At 38.3% G+C, this 21,469-nt stretch overlaps 1 protein-coding gene across 1 annotated transcript in view; it reads left to right on the forward strand.

Moving 5' to 3' along the window:
- Positions 1 to 21,469, forward strand: part of prim2 (DNA primase subunit 2) — a gene marked incomplete at its 5' end in the record, with an annotated part of 110,028 nt that continues 88,559 nt past the window's right edge. The window contains 5 exon segments of the mRNA XM_052150465.1: positions 1 to 13; positions 3,307 to 3,375; positions 7,013 to 7,041; positions 7,868 to 7,946; positions 8,955 to 9,100. Coding sequence (XP_052006425.1) covers positions 1 to 13; positions 3,307 to 3,375; positions 7,013 to 7,041; positions 7,868 to 7,946; positions 8,955 to 9,100 — 336 coding nt within the window.

Genomic DNA, 21,469 nt, shown 5'->3' on the forward strand with positions numbered 1-21,469 from the left:
TTAAAAAGATTTTGTATTTCTAAAAGTGAACTATGCATTAGACATATAGTTTTGACAGTCATATCTAGTTTTGATTAAAAAGGGTAGAACATTATGAGAATGTATTTTTTTTCATTCACAGATTTATAGGGCAATGTTAATTAAAAGAACTGCAATAATAGAAAATATATTACTTAGACCTAATAATATTGTTTTTGGTCATTTATTAATTTGATTTAATGTTTTGTTTTTGGTCTGGTAATTTCTCTCTCTCTCTCATATATATATATATATATATATATATATATATATATATATATATATATATATATATATATATATATATATATATATATGTTTTTTTATATTGATATAATTGATATTTTTAATTTCATGTTTTTTGTTTTTTTGCATCTAGCAATTTATTTAATTGATCAAACTCAGAGAATACTGCCAATATGTTTCAAAAGTAAGCTATACAAATTATTTAATTGAGTCTTGGGCTAATGTTAGTGTTCTAATAAAGCATATTGTTGCTTTTCTTCTAGTATTGTGTATTTATTTTTTATTTAATACACCTTCTGCATGGGAGGTTGTGATATTAAAAAGCATACTGATATAACTTTACAGTGGAGAGGTAGTTAGGCAACATTTTAAAGCTAAACAAACAAACACAATTCAGCATAAAAATTATTCATAGGATTACATCAGTACCTTCAGAAGTGATGTGATAGGTGTGGATGAGAAACAGATCACTTTCACATTCTTCATGTGTTTTTGGTGATTCACATTCTTCTCTGCATATCAACTGATGCTGTCTAGTAGAAAATGAGTCTTATGGATTACTTCTGCAGAAGAAAGGAAGTCATTCACATCTGGGATGGCATGAGGGTGAGTAAATTATGAGAGAATTTAAATTTTTTGTGAACTATCCCTTTAAAGTGATAGTTCAGCCATCATTTAAAATTCTGTCATAATTACTCTACCCTCATGTTGTTCCAAACCAGTGTGAGGCTTTGTATTATGTGGAACAGTTAGAGACTAACAGTCTCAGTCACCATTCACTTTAAAAAAAAAATAAATAAATAAAATAAATAAATAAATAAAACATATATATATATATATATATATATATATATATATATATATATATATATATATATATATATATATATATATATAAAACGTTCAAAAATAGTGAGAGTAAATAGTGAAACATATTCTGTCTAATATCTCTTTATTGTGTTGCATGGGAGAAAGTCAGTCATACAGGTTTGGAACAACATGATGGTGAATGATGACAGAATTTCCATTAATAATAATTCTATAATACATGTTCAATGTGTATTATGTAATGGAATATAGGGAAGTAAATGTCTATTATCATTTGTGAAAGTAACGAGTTACTCACTACTTGAGTACTCTTTTAATTGGATACTTTCTTACAGTTTTTGGCTACTCTACCCACCTCTGTTTATGACAGAACTGTGACTTCCTTAGTCAACAGATTTAATATAGGAAATTTAACAAAGTTCAATTAGCCAACATTTATTATGTGATTTTTTTCATGGGAAATCCTACAGTGTATTGAACAATTTCGTGAAGGATATTTTCATTTGGCCTACTTTACAACTTATAGCTCTTTATAAAAGAGTTTTTTTTTTTTTTTTAAACAAAACAACAAAAACCATGAAACACAAAACAAAACAAAGCAAAGCAAAAAATAAATAAAAATAAATGCACAACTTCAACTTTTTTTTCTAAAGGAACACAGAGAGTGGAAAACATGTTTACATTTACTTATGCACTTGCTGTCTTTGCAGAACATTACTTTATAAAAGGTGATATCTTGGTCCCCATGAAAACAAAATCTATATTTAGGTTTTCTTGACATTGGGTGTACTTCATATGACATTTAGTTTAATATAGAGGCCCTGCCCTAGTCCAGTTTATGTTAAACATCCGTGTCTATTTGTCAGATTTAGAATTCTGAACTACAGAAGCTCTGGATATGCTGGTGGATATTGATGTAAATCAACATTGTCTAATGGCTTATAACAAACAAGCACTCAATGGCATTACAACAACAAATGTATTCAAACAGTGGCAACATTCCCTTATAATTCCTATCTGTGGTAACCCCAACATGATGCTACATCAAGATAACTTTTACTGATTATATTTGCATTAAGGTTATTTCCAAAAGAAGACAATTAAAGGAAAGAAACACTACTACTGGACAGCCAATGGAGGGCAGTGTAAGCCAAAAGCTACACTCCCTGAACATCTTTGGTTGCTGCATGCAATCAAGCATTTTTCAAGAAGTAGAAGGTATTTTAACCCTCTGATCCATTACTTACACTGCAGTGGACAAAAATAGTAAAAGTCATGTTTAACAGTTCAGGGTGTGATGCATACATCTAATTGAGTGATTTTTTTTTAAAAATGTTTACCTTTAGTCCTATATATAAAAAATTATGTTAGAGAGAAGTACAACTTATAGCAAAAGTAAAAGTTGATACAGTGAGTTAACTCTTTATGATTGTTCTTGTTGAATAAGCTTTTTGAATTTTGACAACATAAATTCAAAATGGCTTACAAAAGCGATGATGCACCAAGTATCTCACCAAACTTGTATTTCAATAGACAACTGTGTAGCTCTTTCAAAATATATTATTTATATTAGACTTTGTCCGTTTAGATGGACCACTGCCAGGAAGAAGGAGTTGAGCCATTTTGCTTGAGAGATGAGAACCCGGCAGTTCTTTCAATATAAGATCTGCTCAAATAAGACATTACAAAGGTTGATAAAGTCAGCTGGCCCGGGTGAGTCACATGTTAAGAGTGGTGTGTGTGTTGAAGAGGGATGAGGAAGTACACAGATCTCTACATTGTTTTCTTTCTTAGAAAAAGATTATGATGCAAAATGAACTGTATTCTTGTGCTGAAGTACTATATTTTCAGTATAAGGCTTTAAGTACATTATAGAGTTAATCTTGTTTCTAATATATTATTTATGTAAAATACATGAATTATGACCCTGTGATGACAAGTCATTGTGAAGGAGAAATGTGAGGTAACAGTAAACAAGAAAGAAATATTGACATTATTTAGAATTTGTTAGTAGAAAAACTCAAAAGTAAAGTGATTACTTTTTCCATAAGTGAAGTAATTAGAAAAGTGATTACTTTTTCAACTAAGTAATAAGATAAGTAATCTGATTACAATTTTAGAGAAATAATTAGTAATTTGTAGTGGATTGCAAATGTAAAGTAATTTAACCAACAATACATTTAACTATATCTAAAATGTTTTGTTTTCAAATAGTTATTCAACAGGAAATGGATCTTTTCAGATACCGGTTCAGCTGCCTTTCTTCAAAGCACAAGACTGACGGTGAGGCCATTTTTGTATTAATTGCACTTTTGAAACCCTCTCAACTCCCTTTCCTTTGAAAATATCATAAAATACCAGAAAATATTTAATTATTTTAGATTACAAAACTAAAAAGCTGAAGTAATTGTCATTACTCACATTATGTATTGCATAAATAAAAGTATTGTCACTGTCAGAATTGTGATATATTTATATAGTTATCTGCAGGTGCTCTCTTCTGTCCTAGTTAAATTCAGAACTCTTGTGATGATGCTCCAGTGTCTAATTATAGGATTGATCCAATCATAGTAATACACTAAAAAAAAAAAAAAAAAGTATGTTCTTCATCCTGCTGTTATAAAATCTTTCTGTCCTTTGTCTGCTGTCTTTTAAACAAAACAAAGGAAATGTTCAGTGCCCCCCTTCATTATTTCCTCTTGCACAAAACAATTCAGAAGTTTACAGAGCCCAGTGGAGGTTAAACTGGTGTTTTATCTTACTCAGTTCTGTAGGGGGCAGTTGTTGTACATCTAAAACTCTGCTGCTGTTGTAGTTCTCATCTTTTAGTTTCACTCTTTGAACAATTCTATCATTTTCAGAACTGTGCCTGATTGCCTGTGTTTACTAGCACTTACAGTATATCTGCTGTACATAAATCTTAATGCCTTTAAGTCTACTACTACTATGGCCGTTCATGTCGAGTACGACAAACTGCTTCCCGTTTTGAGCATCTCTCTTCCAGAAATGACTTGTAGGCCTCCTGAGAGTCCCTGCTGCCGTTGTTAATTGCTGTGCGCCATTTGGTTCTGTCATTTGCAAGTGCCTCCCAGTTGTCCAGGTTGATGGAGAAAGCCTGAAGATCCCTCTTAATGACGTCTTTAAAACGTAGATGGGGGCGACCATGTGTGCGGGGGGCATTTGCCAGCTCGCCATAAAGCAAGATTTTTGGAAGGCGAAAGTCATTCATTCGATATATATGCCCAGTCCAGCGGAGGTGGCGTTCACGGAGGATGGTGTACAGGTCACTGGAACCAGTTCTCTCAAGTATGACAGAGTTTGGCACATGATCCTTCCAGCATACACCCAGTATGGAACGAAGGCAGCGAAAATGGAAGGCGTTGAGGCGATGTTCGTGCCTCCTGTATGTTGTCCATGTCTCACTTGCATATAGTAAGGTGCTCAATACACATGCATGGTACACACGAACTTTGAGGAGCAATGAGAGGTTCTTGTTGTGCCAGACACGCTTGCTCAGTTTTCCAAACGTTGATGATGCCTTCCCAATGCGCATGTCAAGCTCTGCGTCAAGGTTATTGTTGTTTGATACGGTGGAACCCAGGTAGGTGAATTTGTCTACCACAGATAGACATGTGTTGTTAATGTATACTGTAGGGTTTAGGGTTGCAGGTTGGGCAAGAATAACTGTCTTTTAAGACTAATCTGCAAACCAAACTCTAGACATGCAGCAGCAAAAGATGAGCAGAGTAGTTGTAGATCTGCCTCTGAGTGGGCAACAAAGGCAGCATCATCAGCATAAAGCAGCTCACGTACCAGAACATGGCGCACTTTAGTCTTCGCCCGCAGTCTGGCCAGATTGAAAAGTTTTCCTGAGCTACGGGTATGTAGAAGAATACCCGAGTCACCAGGGAAGGCACGGCGTAGTAGTGCAGAGAAGAAAATTCCGAAGAGGGTAGGAGCAAGGACACATCCCTGCTTTACCCCACACCTTATCTGGAACTCATCAGAGCGAGTGCCTTCAGACTGTACAGTTGCCTTCATGCCCTCATGAAACTCAATGATCACCTTCAGTAACTTTGGAGGGCAGCCAAGTCTTTGTAAAATGAGGAAAAGTCCAGATCGACTAATGTAGTCAAAGGCCTTGGTCAAGTCTACAAACACCAAGAACAGAGGTTTATGCTGTTCTATACACTTTTCCTGTAGTTGACGGACACAGAAAACCATGTCTGCTATGGAGCGGCCAGTACGAAACCCACACTGGCTTTCAGGGAGGATACGGTCAGCAAGGATTTGTAGACGTGGTAGAATAGTGCGAGCAAATATCTTGCCAGCAAGACTGAGCAGAGATATTCCTCTGAAGTTGTTACAGTCTGCACGGCCCCCCTTGTTTTTATAGATGGAGATGATGCTGGCATCTCTAAGGACATCTGGGAGATATCCACTGTTCCAACACATCACAACCAGATGATGTAGGACAGAGGCAAGAACATCACCGCCTGCCTTATAAGCCTCAGGGGGGAGGCCGTCAGCTCCAGGAGACTTGTTATTTTTTAGTGCCTTAATTGCAGATATGACTTCCTCGATGGTATTGTCTGCATCCAGATCAGACATAGGGGGGAGCTCAGGAATAGCAGCAATTATTGCCAATGTATTGGCTGTGACAGGCTGCGCATAGAGAAGGCTGTAGTGCTCTGCCTATCTCGCCAATTGAGATTCCACATCGGTCAGAAGTTCGGCTGATAGGGAACGGAGTGGAGAGGATTTTTTAGGGACTGGGCCCAAGGATTCTTTCAGACCTTCAAAGACACCTCGGATGTTTCCAATGGACGCACTTAACTCAATACGTTCACACAATGTGCTCCAGTAAGCCTGCATGGCTGTGCGAGTGACCCTTTGGACATTGCGGCATGCCTGCTTCCATGCTGCCCTATTTGAGCGAGTGTTATGCTGCAGATAGGACAGTCTTGCTGAACACTTAGAGTCAATTGCAGGTAGGAGCAGGCTGGCATGGGTTTTGAACCAGTCAGGCTGTGATCTGGATCGCTTTCAAAGATGGAAAATGCAGCCTTTGTGGTAACAGAGTGGAAGTGCTGCCAGGCAGCCGTGATATCTTCATGAGGAGGTGAAGAGTCAAAGCTGGAAGCAAGTAGTTCCTGGAACGCATACTGCGACGCAGGAACATAGGTTGCAGAAATATCCAGACGAGGAGTAGGCTTGGGCCTTGCGTAATGAAACTTGCTTGGGACCATCCTTAATTTACAACGTAGAAGGGCATGATCAGTGTCACAATCTGCTGAGTGCAGTGATCGGCAGTGTGTTACTTCCTTCAAATGCTCACGCTTCACCAGTACATGGTCAAGTTGGTGCCAGCGCTTAGAACGTGGATGACGCCAGGTGACTTTAGAGGAACTTGAGCCCTGAAAGAATGAAGAGGGGACACAGAGTTTGTGGGTGCTGCAGAGTTCCAGTAAGCGTGACCGTTGTCATTCATGTTGCCATATCCATGGCTTCCCAGAATATCAGGCCATGCACTGGAGTTAGCACCCACTCTGGCATTAAAGTCACCAAGGATAATCAGACGTTCAGTTGAGGAGGTCTTCTGAATAATGGAGCTCAGTTGACTGTAAAATGATTCCTTTACATCTAGTTCGGAAGTCAGCGTAGGGGCGTAAGTGGCTATGATTGTAACTGGGCCACAGTTTGTGTGCAGGCGCAGTGAGGAAAGACGTGAGGAGATGGGGACAGGTTTTTCCACTGAGGACAGTAGCTTGTTTTGGATTGCAAAGCCAAGTCCGTGCATTGGTCTGTCACCATCTGGGTATCCGTACCAGAATAAAGTGTAGTTTTTTTCCTGGACAGAACCAACACCGGTCAGCCAAGTTTCACTCAGAGCAGCGATGGAGATGTTAAGTCGGAGTAGTTCTGCATCAATCAGGGCTGATTTACGAGGTGAGACGCAGTCCATGTTAGAACTAACGCCAAGCGATCGCACATTCCAGCATGCGATGGAGGTATATGCGACAGTTGCAGGATGACGACCAGGTCGCGCCTGCCGTACACGCGTTTCCGTGCCGAGCAACGACAGCACTCTTAAGGACAGAGTGCTCCCGAGTTGCCAGTCGTGGAGGCTGAATATTAGACGTCATAATGGAGAGATGAGATGCTCATAGTAGAGAGCGCCCGGGCAAAATTTTAAGTGAAAGGATGCTCGCCCAGGTCAACCTTCCACCTCTGGACTCAATGCTACAAATTCCAACGGAACAGAAATGTGTGACGGTTGGTGTAGTTATGAGTTGCCCCGCAGTGACCAGCTAACTAGGTCTATTGCCCCGTGACCATTGGCGAAGTGCTCTTCTGCTCACCGGGCGGCTGAGATAGACCGACTCAGGTGCTGTGACAGCAGGCACGATCTGATACTCAGCATACCAGCCCCTGCTGCCGGGCTGGCAGGGTGGACTGGATTTCGTCTGGTCTCTTGCCTTTGACCTGTCTGGCTTGCTTGAAGCTACCAGGGGTACAAAAGGCCCCCGCCAGCATAGCTCTCAGGGTCATTGAGACTCACAAGCTGTTCCGCCACGACAAGGCACCAGTCCATAGAACAGTATGTTCCTTTAAGTGTCTTAAAGTCACTTAAAGAAATACTAAATTATATGTTTAGTTTATTTTAATGACTTATATTTGTTTTCACCAAATGTTGCCACTGCTTTATCACTTCATTATTTATTATTTACTTGAAACTCAATTGTAACTGTGTTCTTTTCTTTCCAATTCACAGGTAAGTGCAGAGGAAAAGAAAAGCATCAGAGACAAGCTCATCAACTCAAGTTATGGTTTGAATGGAATCACTGTTGAAGATTTACAAAGTAAGTTGATGCAGACATGTTGTATTAATTATAAGCTCTTTGACTGCCTAGAAAAGCGCTATATAAATGTAAGGACATATTATTATTATTATTATTATTATTATTATAAAAATTATACAGAATTTTGAAAAGCTTTTTCATGACTTTTTCTGGGGGCCTCTACAAGGCTTCTAAGTAATCTTCTTGGTTCAATACAAGTTAAGCTAAATTGACAGCATTTGTGGCGTAATGTTGATTACCACAAAAAATTTAATCTAAAATCTGTTGCAGTTGCAGTGAGGCACTTACAATTGAAGTGAAAAAGGACAATATTTGGAGGGTTTTAAGGCAGAAATGTGAAGCTTATAATTTTATAAAAGCACTTATATGCATTCTTCTGTTAAAACTCATAATTTTTACAGTTGATTTGGGGTTTGTTAACAACATTGTCATTGCCACAAAGTTATAAAATTGGTGCAAACTTCTAGCTAAAAGTTTGTGATTTTATCACACTAAAATCATGTTAACACACATATTGTTTACATCTTTTAGCTATAATTGTAAAATGGTGATTATTTTAAAGTTTATGGATTGTCTTATTATAACCCAGATTTTTGCTTTTTTTAAAGAAAAGGAGAGACGAGTCAAAATAATTTTTTGTGGTTAATCAACATTATGCCACAAATGCTGTTGATTTAGCTTTACTTGTATTGAACCTGAAATATTCCTTTTAAGAGTAAAATACAAAATGGAAAGCTAGACATTACAAAAGTTAATTTGACTCTGCACCAAGTAAAAGTTTATAATACATGTTCAATGCTAAGAAGTGGTGTACGATAGGATCTGTTTGAACTAGTGCGTGATTTTATAAAAATGTATTAACCTTCCTATTGATTGATTTTTTTTTTGTTTTTATTATTTTATTAGGCGTAAGCTCCAAAATGTTGTTATTATGTTTGAGCATATCAAATATACTTCTATTAATACAGTATAACAACTTTAAAACTTGTTGTGATTATTAGTTTTCTGTGACAAAGGTCCCATTTCAGGATGCCCTTGATTTAGTGCAGTCCAGGAAAGTCTACTTGCTGGCTGGCAATGCCTATATTCCCCACCAGGAGATTGTACTTAATGACTTCCACACAAGACTATCCAAAGCACTTGCCGTAAGTAACTTCATATTTTGAGTCCTGAGTTATTGACCATTTCTGAAAGGTTATAAAACCTTTATAACCTTTCAGAAATGGTCATGCATTTTGGGAATTTGCCCAGTTGCATAGATTAATAACTTTTTTATTTAAACCCATTTAAATCTTCAGTTTAAATAGGTTTAATCTTATTCGTGTCTTAAAAACATACAGGTGGCTTTTGCAGATCTTTGACTTTGTTTACTTTTCCAGGACAATTAACAAAATAAGCATGCACTTTATAGTAAAAGTACTTTTGTAATTTTAAATCAATGATGTACGTATGTATTTGATATTGAGTAAACTGGTATTACATCTTGAATTAACATCTTTGGAATCCAATCTCATGTGATAAATACAGGTGTTTGCAAACTACATTCGGAGATGGTCAGGGACACACTCACCTTTTTAGTGGTTAAAAACGAATGCTTTCTGTTTTAACAACTTTAAAATAAAACAATTTGGAAAAGTGCATACATACACATGCAAACGAATTCAGTGTTTTATACGTAACGGCTGCAATGGTGCACTGACATATTAGCTTGTGATGTATGTAGTCATGAAATCAGAGACCGTCCCCTCTACAAAATCAGATCACAGGTGATCACTGTAGATGCAGTTTGGAAGCATGATAGATGCAGTAAGCATTTTACATTTTTACTTTAAATGAGGTTAATATTGGGTGTTAAAGGAATATTTCACCCTAAAATGATCATACAGTATACCCACCCTCATGCCATCCCAGATGTGTATGAATTTCTTTGTTCTAAAGAACACAAATTAAGAGTTTTAGAAGAATATCTTAGCTCTTTAGGTCCATACAATGCAAGTAAATGGTGAATAAAGCTTTGAAGCTTAAAAACAAAGTCACAATGAGGCAGCATAAAAGTAATCCATATGATTCCAGTGGTTAAATCCATATTTGTGAGTGTGGATATGATAGATGTGGGTGAGAAATATGTCAACATATAAATATTTTTTATATTTTATTTTTTTACTATAAATCTCCAATTTTGACCAGCTTTAACCACTAGGTGGCTGAATGTTAACCGGATATTTTCGGCATTACAGCGGAAACAACTTAAAATACTCCGTCATTTTGTGGCATAGTGATAAGTGTAAGACATCATTAGGGACTATAAAGGGTCTACTTTTATTTGTGTTCACTCACAATAACAACAAATCCTTGTGCTTTTGTAAAATAAAGAAAATAAAAAGGGTGAGCTTTCAGCTGTCTCTGAGTTTGCGAGCATATTTCTGAAACACGTCATAAACTTGAACTGAAACTCTGATACTTTTCACACAAACATGAAACATGTCTAAAGAAAGCTTGAAATTTCTACTTTTAAATAAAACAATTCAAATTTAAAAAAATATTCTCCTGCAATGTAATCTTTCTGAAACAAAGAGATGTACATGTTTCAGCTGGCTTAGCTCATTATAGCTAATGTGATCACACCCACGGGCAGAGGGCGCCATTCATACGCTAATGTGCTGAGGCAATCAATGCAAATGGTAAACGTCATTCACTTTTCTGCGCTTTTGTAACTATACACAGGCGAGGAAACTCATGGATAATAAGGAAGAGTTAACATTTTCCTCAGAAGAATAGCGGGACTCCGATGAACCTTTGTATTTTGAAGAGACACTTGATTCAGGCAAGGATACAATTTCAGATGAGTAAGTCATTTACTTTTCATTAGTTGACATGCTATTTTATATAAACCATGTACATATTTTACTAGTGGGACTGTTTCCAGACTTGCCAGACAGGATTCAGAGTATTGACATTTGAAATATGTCCTAATAGGCAAGTTTTAGTTACATTTAAATGCTGTTTCAGCTAAAGCATGTTTTTAAATTGTATGCTGTATGATATAAATATGATATGTAATATAATATGAATGTTTAGAATATATTTTATCTAGTGTTTATGCTGCCTCATTATCATCAATGCTTGTGCTTGCAAATATCTGTTCAGGTGTAAATGAGTAAAATGCACTTTAAATATGCCCAAATTAGAAAATCACCATCTTATAATGATTTCTGAAGGATCATGTGACACTGAAGACTGCAGTAATGATGCTGAAAATTCAGCTTTGATCACAAATTGCATTTTACAATATATCCAAATAAAAAACAATGATTTTACTGTATTTTGGATCAAATAAATGCAGTCTTGGTGAGCAGAAGAGACTTCTTTTAAAATGTAGTGTTGGTCTAAAATGTATTAAAGTCTTTATGTAAAGAAAATGTATAGTCAGATTACTTCTTTTAACTTAAAACTTGATTTTGATCATTAAGTCTCCTCACATTCATTCTCTTTCTGTCACATTCCTCATTGATAGGCCCAGGGGTGGGATCTTTTGTCTCCTCAGGTGTGAATTACAATCAATATTCATAATACGCCTCCTCGCATATGACCTTTCTAACACTAAAATTGTCTTACAAAAGTTCAATTACTATATTGTTTTGTATGAATGAGAGATCAGGATGGTTTTCACATCATTTTGTAGCAAAAACTCTAGGCTACAAGATCCAGTTCTCAAAAGTCTTGTGGACAAATGTTTAGTATGTGTTATATGGACTTATTTCAAAGACTTAAAATTAAATTATTTCAAAAACAATGCATAAACATTATTTTCTCAAAAATACAAACCTGTACACACATGTTGCTCACATACTATTGTAGCCCAGTTTGTGCTGAATACAGTGTTATCAGACTTTAGCCATTAATATGTTTTTAAACAACTGAAAAAAGCACAAATGTCAAGGCATGTCAAAACTTATTCAGGGCCCAAAACACCCTCAGACCCCAGAGGGTTAAAGTCGCTTTCACACCAGAATGTAAATGTATAGATTGATAGTAAAAAACGACTTAAATATTTATCTGTTTCTCCCCCAGACCTATCATGTTGCTTTTGAAGATGGAGTGACATGGATTACTTTTATCCTTCAAATGTCTGTCCACCATTCACTTGCATTGTATGAACACACAGAGCTGAGATATTCTTCTAAAAATCTTTTATTTTGTGTTCTGCAGTAGAAAGAAAGTCATAAACATCTGGGATGGCATGATGGTGAGTAATTGAAGAGAGTTTTCATATTTTGGTGAACTATCCCTTTAATTCATACCAGATTGCAAATGTTTTCATATTTATTCAAAATTCCTGTCAAAAGTGTTCTTGTTTTTGGAGGTTTGCAGGTGTATATTGTGAGTTCCAGAAATAGAGCTAGGGGAACTGTGTTAAGGTGGTGTTGGATGACTAGAAAGGTAAATCGATCCAAAGGTTGGAGCATTCATAAGATTGCTTTTTTTTTTTTTTTTTTTAAAGGTGCGTAGAAGAGTAGGCGTCACAGACAATAGTTTGGAGTGGCTTAGCTTGGAGTGCTTGATGCCACACACTGAAGTCATGGGTCATTTCCACCTTCAGTCTGAGATTAAAAGGCAGCTGGGGGACGGAATGGGTGACGGGGAGGGTTGTTGGTCAGAAAATCAAAAGCTCCTTTTCTGTTAGCTCCTGCCAAGATTGCTCTACCCTCTGTGGAGGCGTCTCAATTTCTCCCAGCCCTGCCAAACGGCAGTAAAATGTGCTTCCTTGCGATAGGCTATCATCCATTGAGAAAATGTTTGTTATGATTCCATTCATGTATTCATGCCTTTGAGTTTCTACCCATGCATCATAGTTTTAACATATGTAAAGGTAATGTGTGTCAGGAGATTCCCAGAGGATGGCATATTGAAAGTCTATCATCTTTGATGTGGGCATTAGCTTTGCTGCTACCTCTTTGTTCAGAAGCACAAATTTGAAAGAATATATGGGTTCATACAGGGCCTAGTACATTTTGAATCCGCTATTAATGGCTAATATTTATTATTAGTGGAAAAACTGTTGTCAATTTGTCAAATATGTCCCCTTTAATATAAATATAAAATTCAGAGTTCTGAACGTGTAGGTTTGCTAAAATGTCAGTGAAATGCACAGAAATTGTATTTATAGTTTAGACTGAAATGGTATTCTAGGAGTTTTTAGTTTTGTGCAAGTTCAAATGTTTGGTCATGTTTGAATTTGAGCTAAAAATGGGTTTTTAAAAAACAACTTTACAGAACAAAGGAAGACAATTTTATTAAACCAGTACAACAGCATGATTGCGAGTATGCAATTGCTTGTATACAACCTTTCTTAAATAAAAAGTTTATACTTTATATTATATTTTAACACTATTGCCTGTTATTTTGTCAACACAAATAGTTCCAAATGAAATCAAAGCAGTATCAACTAATGCATGTCACCAAGCAACTCATAGACTGACCACCTGTCTGGAGCACTGCAAACACAGACAAGCAGAGTGAAGCAGGTGTCTATACTAAATATCAGCACTTTTGGAATGCTGCTTGTCCCATCAAACCAGAGGACTGAAACTACTATATATGTTGTATACAATACTATATATGTGTAAAGGGATTACTGGAAAGGAGGAGGCAACCCGTCTGCCGGCAGGTCATCCCCGCCTTCCTGAATTTGGGAGGGAAACAACAATAATTAAAAAAACAGGGGTACTCCTGGTAACATTGCAGTACCCCCTAAAAACCAAAGTAAAATTTAAAAGAGAGGGAAAGGCCAATGCGTAGTGGAAGCAGGGGAGAGAGAGAGAGAGAGAGAGAGAGAGAGCGAGAGAAGAAAAAAAAACACATACTTGCCGGTTCTCTGATACGCAGTAGGTTGGTCCTCGGCCACTCCTCCACCCTCTAGCTGACGACAGCCGCGCCTCCCCGGGTGGATCGGAGGCAGACCTCCGGCCCCTGGCAGATGGAATGCCCCGCCGCATTTTTGGTGGAAGGTAGGGGTCTCCCCCGCTCCAGGCAGTTGATTGGAAGGCCCCCCCTCGTGGTTGGCGGCCGTTCCTCCGCTTCAAGGCGGCCGGGCTCCTCCTCCTTCCAGCGGATGGCTGCTGCTGCTCCCTTGTGGTGGATGGTTGCGGCAAGAACGCCGCTCCTTCCTGGATTTCAGCACCAGTGTAAAGGGATTAAGGGAAAGGAGGAGTCAAGAACTGGCTTGACTATATAAATAATAGGTTAAATAATAGTTTAATGAAGAACTAAACAAAAGACAAACATTCAAAGTGCTGGATTTACATGGAATTTACATGGAGTTTTTGGTGGCAACTTTCATGCAGTTTAAAAGATTTATAGTCCATCAAGATTTTTGCTGAGCATTAGTTTACCCATTACCTAATTTTATTTATTTGTTAAATATATGCTGTGTCATACATTCTGTGGAACAGTGTGTTAGCTGATAGGATAATAGCTGCATATTTGTCATCTTGACTCCATTAATTCCTAAACTCTCATTTTAATTTCTTTGATGATAAACAATACAGGTTTAATTGCAGCTATAACTGGCAAAATTTAAATGTGCACACTACAGGATGTAGGGAACAATAATAAATTGGGTAGCTTTGTGAACTCCGATTACTTAACATTAGTCTGCCCAGCTTGGGTTTAATTGGGCAATTTAATTGAAACCAGGGAGCAGTTCAGTTCAGTTGATCACTGGTAAGTGGAGGAAAGACTGGCTTTGTTCATTTTGGTGCTGGCATGTATTCTGCATACATTTTCTTGTGATTCTCGATTTGGACACTCTGTGTTAGTTAGGGAATAGGGGTGTGCAAAGCTACAGGTTTTCAAACCCGCCTTGTCAAAGAATAGTAGTTGCCTATATGACTAGTCGCCTCATCTGTCTTAATCTGGGGATAATTAGGCTGGTTTTGGCTTCACTTGACCCCCATCGGACACGTTTCTTAGGGGGCATTTACATACAGTTAGGTATTCTTTCATTCAAAAACCGCTAAATGGAGTGCAGTGAAATTGGGCAGAATGCAGTGGAATCAAGATGCATTTTTAGACATTGGACTATTTTTCTCTTGAAATTCTAAAACATCGCACAACACATTGGCCAAAATGTCTGTCTGAATGTGTATGGCTGATGTGGCAGTGCTTTATAGGGGATACATTTCCAAGAGGGTTTTACTATGCAAAACTGTCTAATGGTTTAAGAAAAAAATCTAGATTACTAACTAGTTGTGATTGTTCCTCGCTTGCTAACTGTGTATATTACAATTGCCGTAAATAGCTGGATAATGCAAAATTAAAAAAAAAGCCTTTTTTGTTTCGTTTGTGAATTATAATTCACCTTGGTAGATTTTTTTTTTTTATCTACTGTACATTCCACTTGTCAAGGCAGGCCATTATATTGAATCTGCCAGACAGTTGGACAGCTGGTGAGATTGGTTTTATTTCGGTAGAATGTTCTCTGGGAAAAAGTCATTTGAATTATTATTGGTAAACTCTTGTCTGACTGAGGCAGAGAACAGGCACTGCTAGTCAACAATCTCCTTTCTCCCAGTATATTGAAGCTGTATAAGCTGTGCATTAATCCATCTCGGCTAATGAAAACATATGCTGCCTGCACATTTTCTTTTTGAGGGCGTTCAGAATACCCGGCGCTGGGAGAAAATTAAATGTGTCAATCTTTATATTCCTGTCAATTCCGTAAATCAGCCTTGGTACGGGTCTTTTATGATACTGTGTATCATTTCCAGAGAGACTGTCTGAAATAAAATTGGCAGGTTGGAAATCTTGCCTGACACTATCGGTAAAGGCCTCAATCGGTGAAGCTCTGTTTTACTCTGTGTGTGTGTGTGTGTGTGTTTTGAATTACTATTTTAGTTAAGATGTAGATGGTGGATTGCTACTAGGACCAGAAAATGTCACTGGTGAATGTTCTAAATTGTGGGGAATGCATCCTCCATTTACGTCCATTTATGCATGATACATTTTTTATGTCGTTAGTCCCATAGTCTGCCAGTCCATCTGACACATTAGTTGCTTATTTGATGGAGATACACAGGTTTGAGTCTGGCCTGCACTGTGTCATAATACCATTCTCCCCTCTTTTTATTTTCTTTTTTTTTCTCCCCAATTTGGCATGCCCAATTCCCAATGCTCAGTAGGTCCTCCTGGTGGCGCAGTTGCTCACCTCAATCTGGGTGGTGCAGGACAAATCTCAGTTGCCTCCGCTTCTGAGACAGTCAGCCCAAGCATATTCTAACGTAGCTTTTTGGGCGCGTTACCACGCAGACTCGGCGCGTGTGGAGGCTCACGCTATTCCCAGCGATCTCCACGACTCTACCCTCCCTAGCAACTGGGATAATTTGGTTGCTTAGGAGACCTGTCTGGAGTCACTCAGCACACCCTGTATTCGAACAGGGTATAGTCAGCGTCTTTTTCTAAGATTTCCTCGCTTTCTCTATACTCTGACTAATAAAAGGCAGAAAATAAATCATAAAGCCAATAAATGAATGAATGGCTTCATGAATAATGATATTATATGTCTGGATAGAGCAATAATACCAATACTCCATGTTTCCTGAACTGCCTAACAAAACCGACCATATTTCAAAGGTTTTCTTAGCAGGCATGCTGCAACTTTCCAATTGTTATTTAATAGCCATGCATCATGTTCGATTTTTGAAGCGTTCACCACTCAGCAGAATGTGGTGAAATACAAATGTAGTCATGTTGAGTTCCCTTACGAGTCGGTACACTTGACATTGCGTTGATAAACAACATTAATTTCTTGTCTAGTAGCCTGCTACCCTTCACCGTCGATAAACACGAGTCAGCGGGCTGAATCTTCATGGCAATGAGAAGACTCTCCACTCCCCTGCAGTGCTCCTGTGAAAATCACTCCACCTCAGCGCTTGTCGCTTCCAGACTGCCCTCACTGCGAGGGCATGAGTCTCAAGACGCTTTGCTCACGAATTGCCCTCGTTCTGAGGGACGATTCAGCCTCACGCGCCCTCCCACCTGCCTCTTCTGTGATACCAGAGGATTCACACGAGGAGGCACGGCGGGGCCGCGAGGTCAAGCAGAATGAATTTGAGGTGGACCTCGTGCCGGCACACGCCCTGCTAGCCCCTAAATCTCATATGACTCATCTTTGCCGATACGTTATGTATGAGACAAGCTCCGGCCCTCTGAAAAAGCGCGTTCAGCGGTTCTGATGCTGGGGATGATAATGGCGATGTCATGTCTCTCGCTGCATCAGGCTAGAGGTCAGTGGATGATGCTGCCGCCCCTCCCCCCAGCAAGGGTGAGGAGCATGTACGCACCACTGACAAGATGTTTCGCGTTCTTTCAAGGGCGGATGAAGAGCTCTATATCGAGTGGTCTCATCCAGAGGAACCTACACAATCTCGCCTTGATGAATGGTTCCCGCAGTCCGGACCCCATCAAGCGGCCCGAAGTTCATAATGAACTGTCTTTGTCCTCCCTTGCAGCACTCCTGATGGGCACAACCTTTTGAAGCAGAAGGCAGAGAGCCTGAGGATCTCTCTGAAGGTCTGCTCCGAAGAAGGCTCAATTTGAGAACAAAACACTGTTCCCCATCTCCCCACTGCTGTTTGTCGACATCACAGAATGTTTTTGAGATTCACGTTTGAGGGAACAGCATATCAATTCAAAGTCCTGCCCCTCGGACTGTCTCTGGCTCCGTTTACAAAGTGTATCAATGCGGTTATTGCCCCTCTGAAATGGAGCGGCCTGCTTATCTTGAACTACCTTAATCATGGGCTGTTATTGGCAAAATCAGAGGCTCTGTTATGCCAGCACAGAGACTTACTGCTTCAGCATCTAAGCAAAACAATATGGGTCAGTTCAATGTGAACTGGGCGAAGAGTACGCTCTCCCCCATCCAACAAGTCTCCATATTGGGAGTCTGCCTCAACTCCACGAGCGAATGAGCGCGTACAGGCCATTCTACAGTGTCTGTCTCAGTTCAAACTGGGGAGAACACTTCCACTGAAGCTGTTTCAAAAACATTGGGGTTTATAGCAGCGGCATCCCATTAGGTCTCTTACACACGAGACCTCTTCAGTATTGGCTCAAGCGCCACAACATTCTTGGTGCCATGCGGGCACATTGCTGCTTTAGCACATTGGACAGCTCCTGCCTTTTACCAGCAAGGTGTTGCACTGGGGCATATTGTCAGGTGAAAAGTGGTGATGAGTTATGCTTCAAACACAGGTTGGGGGGCGGTGTGTGATGGATGCCCAACATTGGGCACCTGGACAGGCACGAAGAAAGCATGGCACATCAACCGCCTAGAGAGCTATCGGCTATAATCCTAGGCTTTTTTTTTGGGAGGATTGGCTGTGCAATTGCCCTGGCTTATGAGGGTAAGACTTGCCCAAGTGGTGTTAAATCACTCTCAGCTAGAGGCATGGTGTGCTCTTACAAGACATGTTTTGCAGCAGGATGCAGGATGTTTATTCTCAAAACAAATACACAAGGTTTTACAACCTAGAAGTAACGTCTCTCTCTTCACAAGTCCTCTCTGTTTAGAGCGCTTGCTATTCCATTGGACAAATATATGCTCCCTTTAAGGGCGAGCTCCCCATATGTTTACACAACCACCTGCTTTCAGGCCATTGTAATTTACATAAGTTACAAGGTGTTAATTCATACTATGTTGCTATAGTTCATATATTAATTCTGAGTGCTCCCCTCCTGACCCAACACAAGGGTCACTCACTGCGGCATACTCATGTCAGTCACCATCCCATGAGACCGCAGCATCATGTTTCCTTTCTGGGAGTTTATGTAATGTAGTACGGCATGATGTGATTCTGTTCCCCATATGCATTAATCAACGCAATGTCAAGTGTACGGAGTCGTAAGGGAATGTCTCGTTTACATACGTAACCTTGGTTCCATTAGACAAAAGAATCGAGACATTGCGAACGCTAGCCACACTACAAGACTCAAGAGTTCTTGAGGTATGAGCGACATGCTCCTTGTTCTCAGTCAGAAACTCTGAGGAAATTGTATTTGCGCACCTGCTTTTATAGCAGACAGCTTCGTGCCAAAACAGATGGAGCTCAAACACCATAGCCTATATTAGAATTTTGCCATTATTGTAGAGAGGTTTCAACTAGTTTGTGTAAGAAGGCACTCCCCATATTTGTTAATCAACGCAATGTCTTGTTCCCTTCGTCTCGGAACCGAGGTTATGTATGTAACTGAGACGTTAATTGTGTCCATGACAAACACAATGTCTGACATGGGGATCCGTTCTAAATAAAAGCTGAGCTGCAGCTTATGTTCCAACATTTAAAGTGCTATTTCCATCAAAGTACTGTAATTACCCCTCATTGTTTAAAAGTCAGCATGGATGAAGTAGCTTGCTCAGCAAATATTCAACACTTTGAAAATAAGATGTCTAATATAATGAAACTGTCCATTGATGGAAATTATTATTAGCTTGAGCTATAAGGAATGTTAAAGATTTCCCCATCTTACTAATTCTTGTTCTGTCATATTGGTAATGAGATTTAGATAAAAGCTTTGGTATACTTGACTTCCACAGTGTTCTTATGACTTTTTGTTCTTTTTAAAAATTCCCTGTACTGGTTTTTATACTCCAAAAGCAAACAGTTTAATGTGGAGCTGGCGCTGCATCATGTGCATTGACAGATTGTTTGATGCACTTAAGAGTTGTTTCTCTCCAGTGTATAACTTCCAGTTTACCGCTATTTTCTATGTTTTACTCTTGTATACATGTTATGAATTCAAAATCAGGTGCGTATTTTGTAAAACTGTTTGTTTTTACCACATGCCAGTCTCCGTTAAACTTCACTGAGCAAGTGAGCACGTGCATTGCGTCAATCAAACCAATCGCAAAGGATAAAGGTGGAGAGCAATCATCTTGATTTAACTTGTGCAACTTCATACCGCAATTTCTGTTTCAATGTAATCATTTGTGCAGCTCATAGATATCACACTGATGTCACCGCGTTCAATGTGTGGTGGCTTTTTTAATGTGTTTTAGATTATTTCCCCTCATTATGCGAGCACATGTAATATAATAAGCACTGGGATGAGACTTTTCAGCATGAGAGTGAATCTGCACTGCATTTACAGAAGATTGTACTGTATTAAACAGTGTAAATAATGCTGAATATAACTGATAAAATGCTAAGGGTCCTAATATTTGATAGTCCTACTAATAATGCCATATTTATACAATGACAAACATGTTACTGGATTAACATCCACATCATTTTGAAAAGAACAATTCAGAGACATGTAATCAGTGATGATACTATTTTGAAACATACAGTCTTAATTTAAACTACTTAATGCATGTAATCAGTGACTGTGTTCAAGCATATATATCTAACATAATTCTGTATTATGGGTAGAATTATTATCATTTCTATTCTGGTGTCACCATTGCCCTCTGCTGCTGGGTTGATTGTTTTGTCCCACTCCATACCCAGTGGATCATCATATACAACAATGAACAGTACTTTTTGTTAATTTTTAGAAGTAAAGGAAAGGAACTGTTTTGCATATGTCCTGAAAGTACTAATAATAACAATAATAAATGTAACTTTTCATGATTCAGGCTTTGTTCAAAGTTGTGTGTGAGTAATAAATGGTGAATTCGGTATTGTAAATTGAAACAAATCTGTATGCCCTTTATAATTCCTGTTTTTTTTTTAAATCATGTTTTAATAGAATAAAGGAAATTAAATTTAGATCTGATTAATAAAATAAATAATTGAAGATTAATTGATTATCAAAAAATAATTAGTTGCAGCTATTTTCCAGATATTTTCTTGAGCACTCATCAGTCAAGTTTGCTGATTTGATCATGCCAATGTTTGTCTCATTAAACAGAAGTTGCAGGATTTTGACATCCAAAACTTTGCTGAAGTCTTCACAGATCTTCAACATAGGTTCTGGCAATTTGGAACATGCATGATATTTTTTTTATTGCACTGCTATTAATATAGTTTGATGTGAGGGCAAAAAACTTTGTCATTTTGTCTTTTTTTTACTTTCTAACTTCTTGCGTGAACACGTGTGCCATTGTTAACAAGCTTCCTTCATGGACGTTGAATGGACGTCAAGATTTTCACAGAAAAATTACATTATAGTTTGTTTCTCACCAAAACCTATTGCATGCCTTCTGAAGACTTGGAATATGATACATGAGCCACATGAACTAATTTAATGATAATTTTGGATGCTTTTTTAAAGCTACACTATGTAACTTTTGGCCCTCTAGCGGTTAAAAATAAAACTGCATGCATCATGCAGAAGGACAATGTTTTGGTTAAATATTATTATCACTTGTAAACAAATAATAATAAATTATAATAGTAATATACTGTGCATCCGGAAAGTATTCACTGCGCTTCATTTTGTTATGTTACAGCATTATTCCAAAATTGTTTAAATTAATAATTTTCCTAAAAATTCTACAAGCAATACCCCAT

This window comes from Xyrauchen texanus, chromosome 20 (genome assembly GCF_025860055.1).
Source record: "Xyrauchen texanus isolate HMW12.3.18 chromosome 20, RBS_HiC_50CHRs, whole genome shotgun sequence".
Taxonomy (NCBI): Eukaryota; Metazoa; Chordata; class Actinopteri; order Cypriniformes; family Catostomidae; genus Xyrauchen; species Xyrauchen texanus.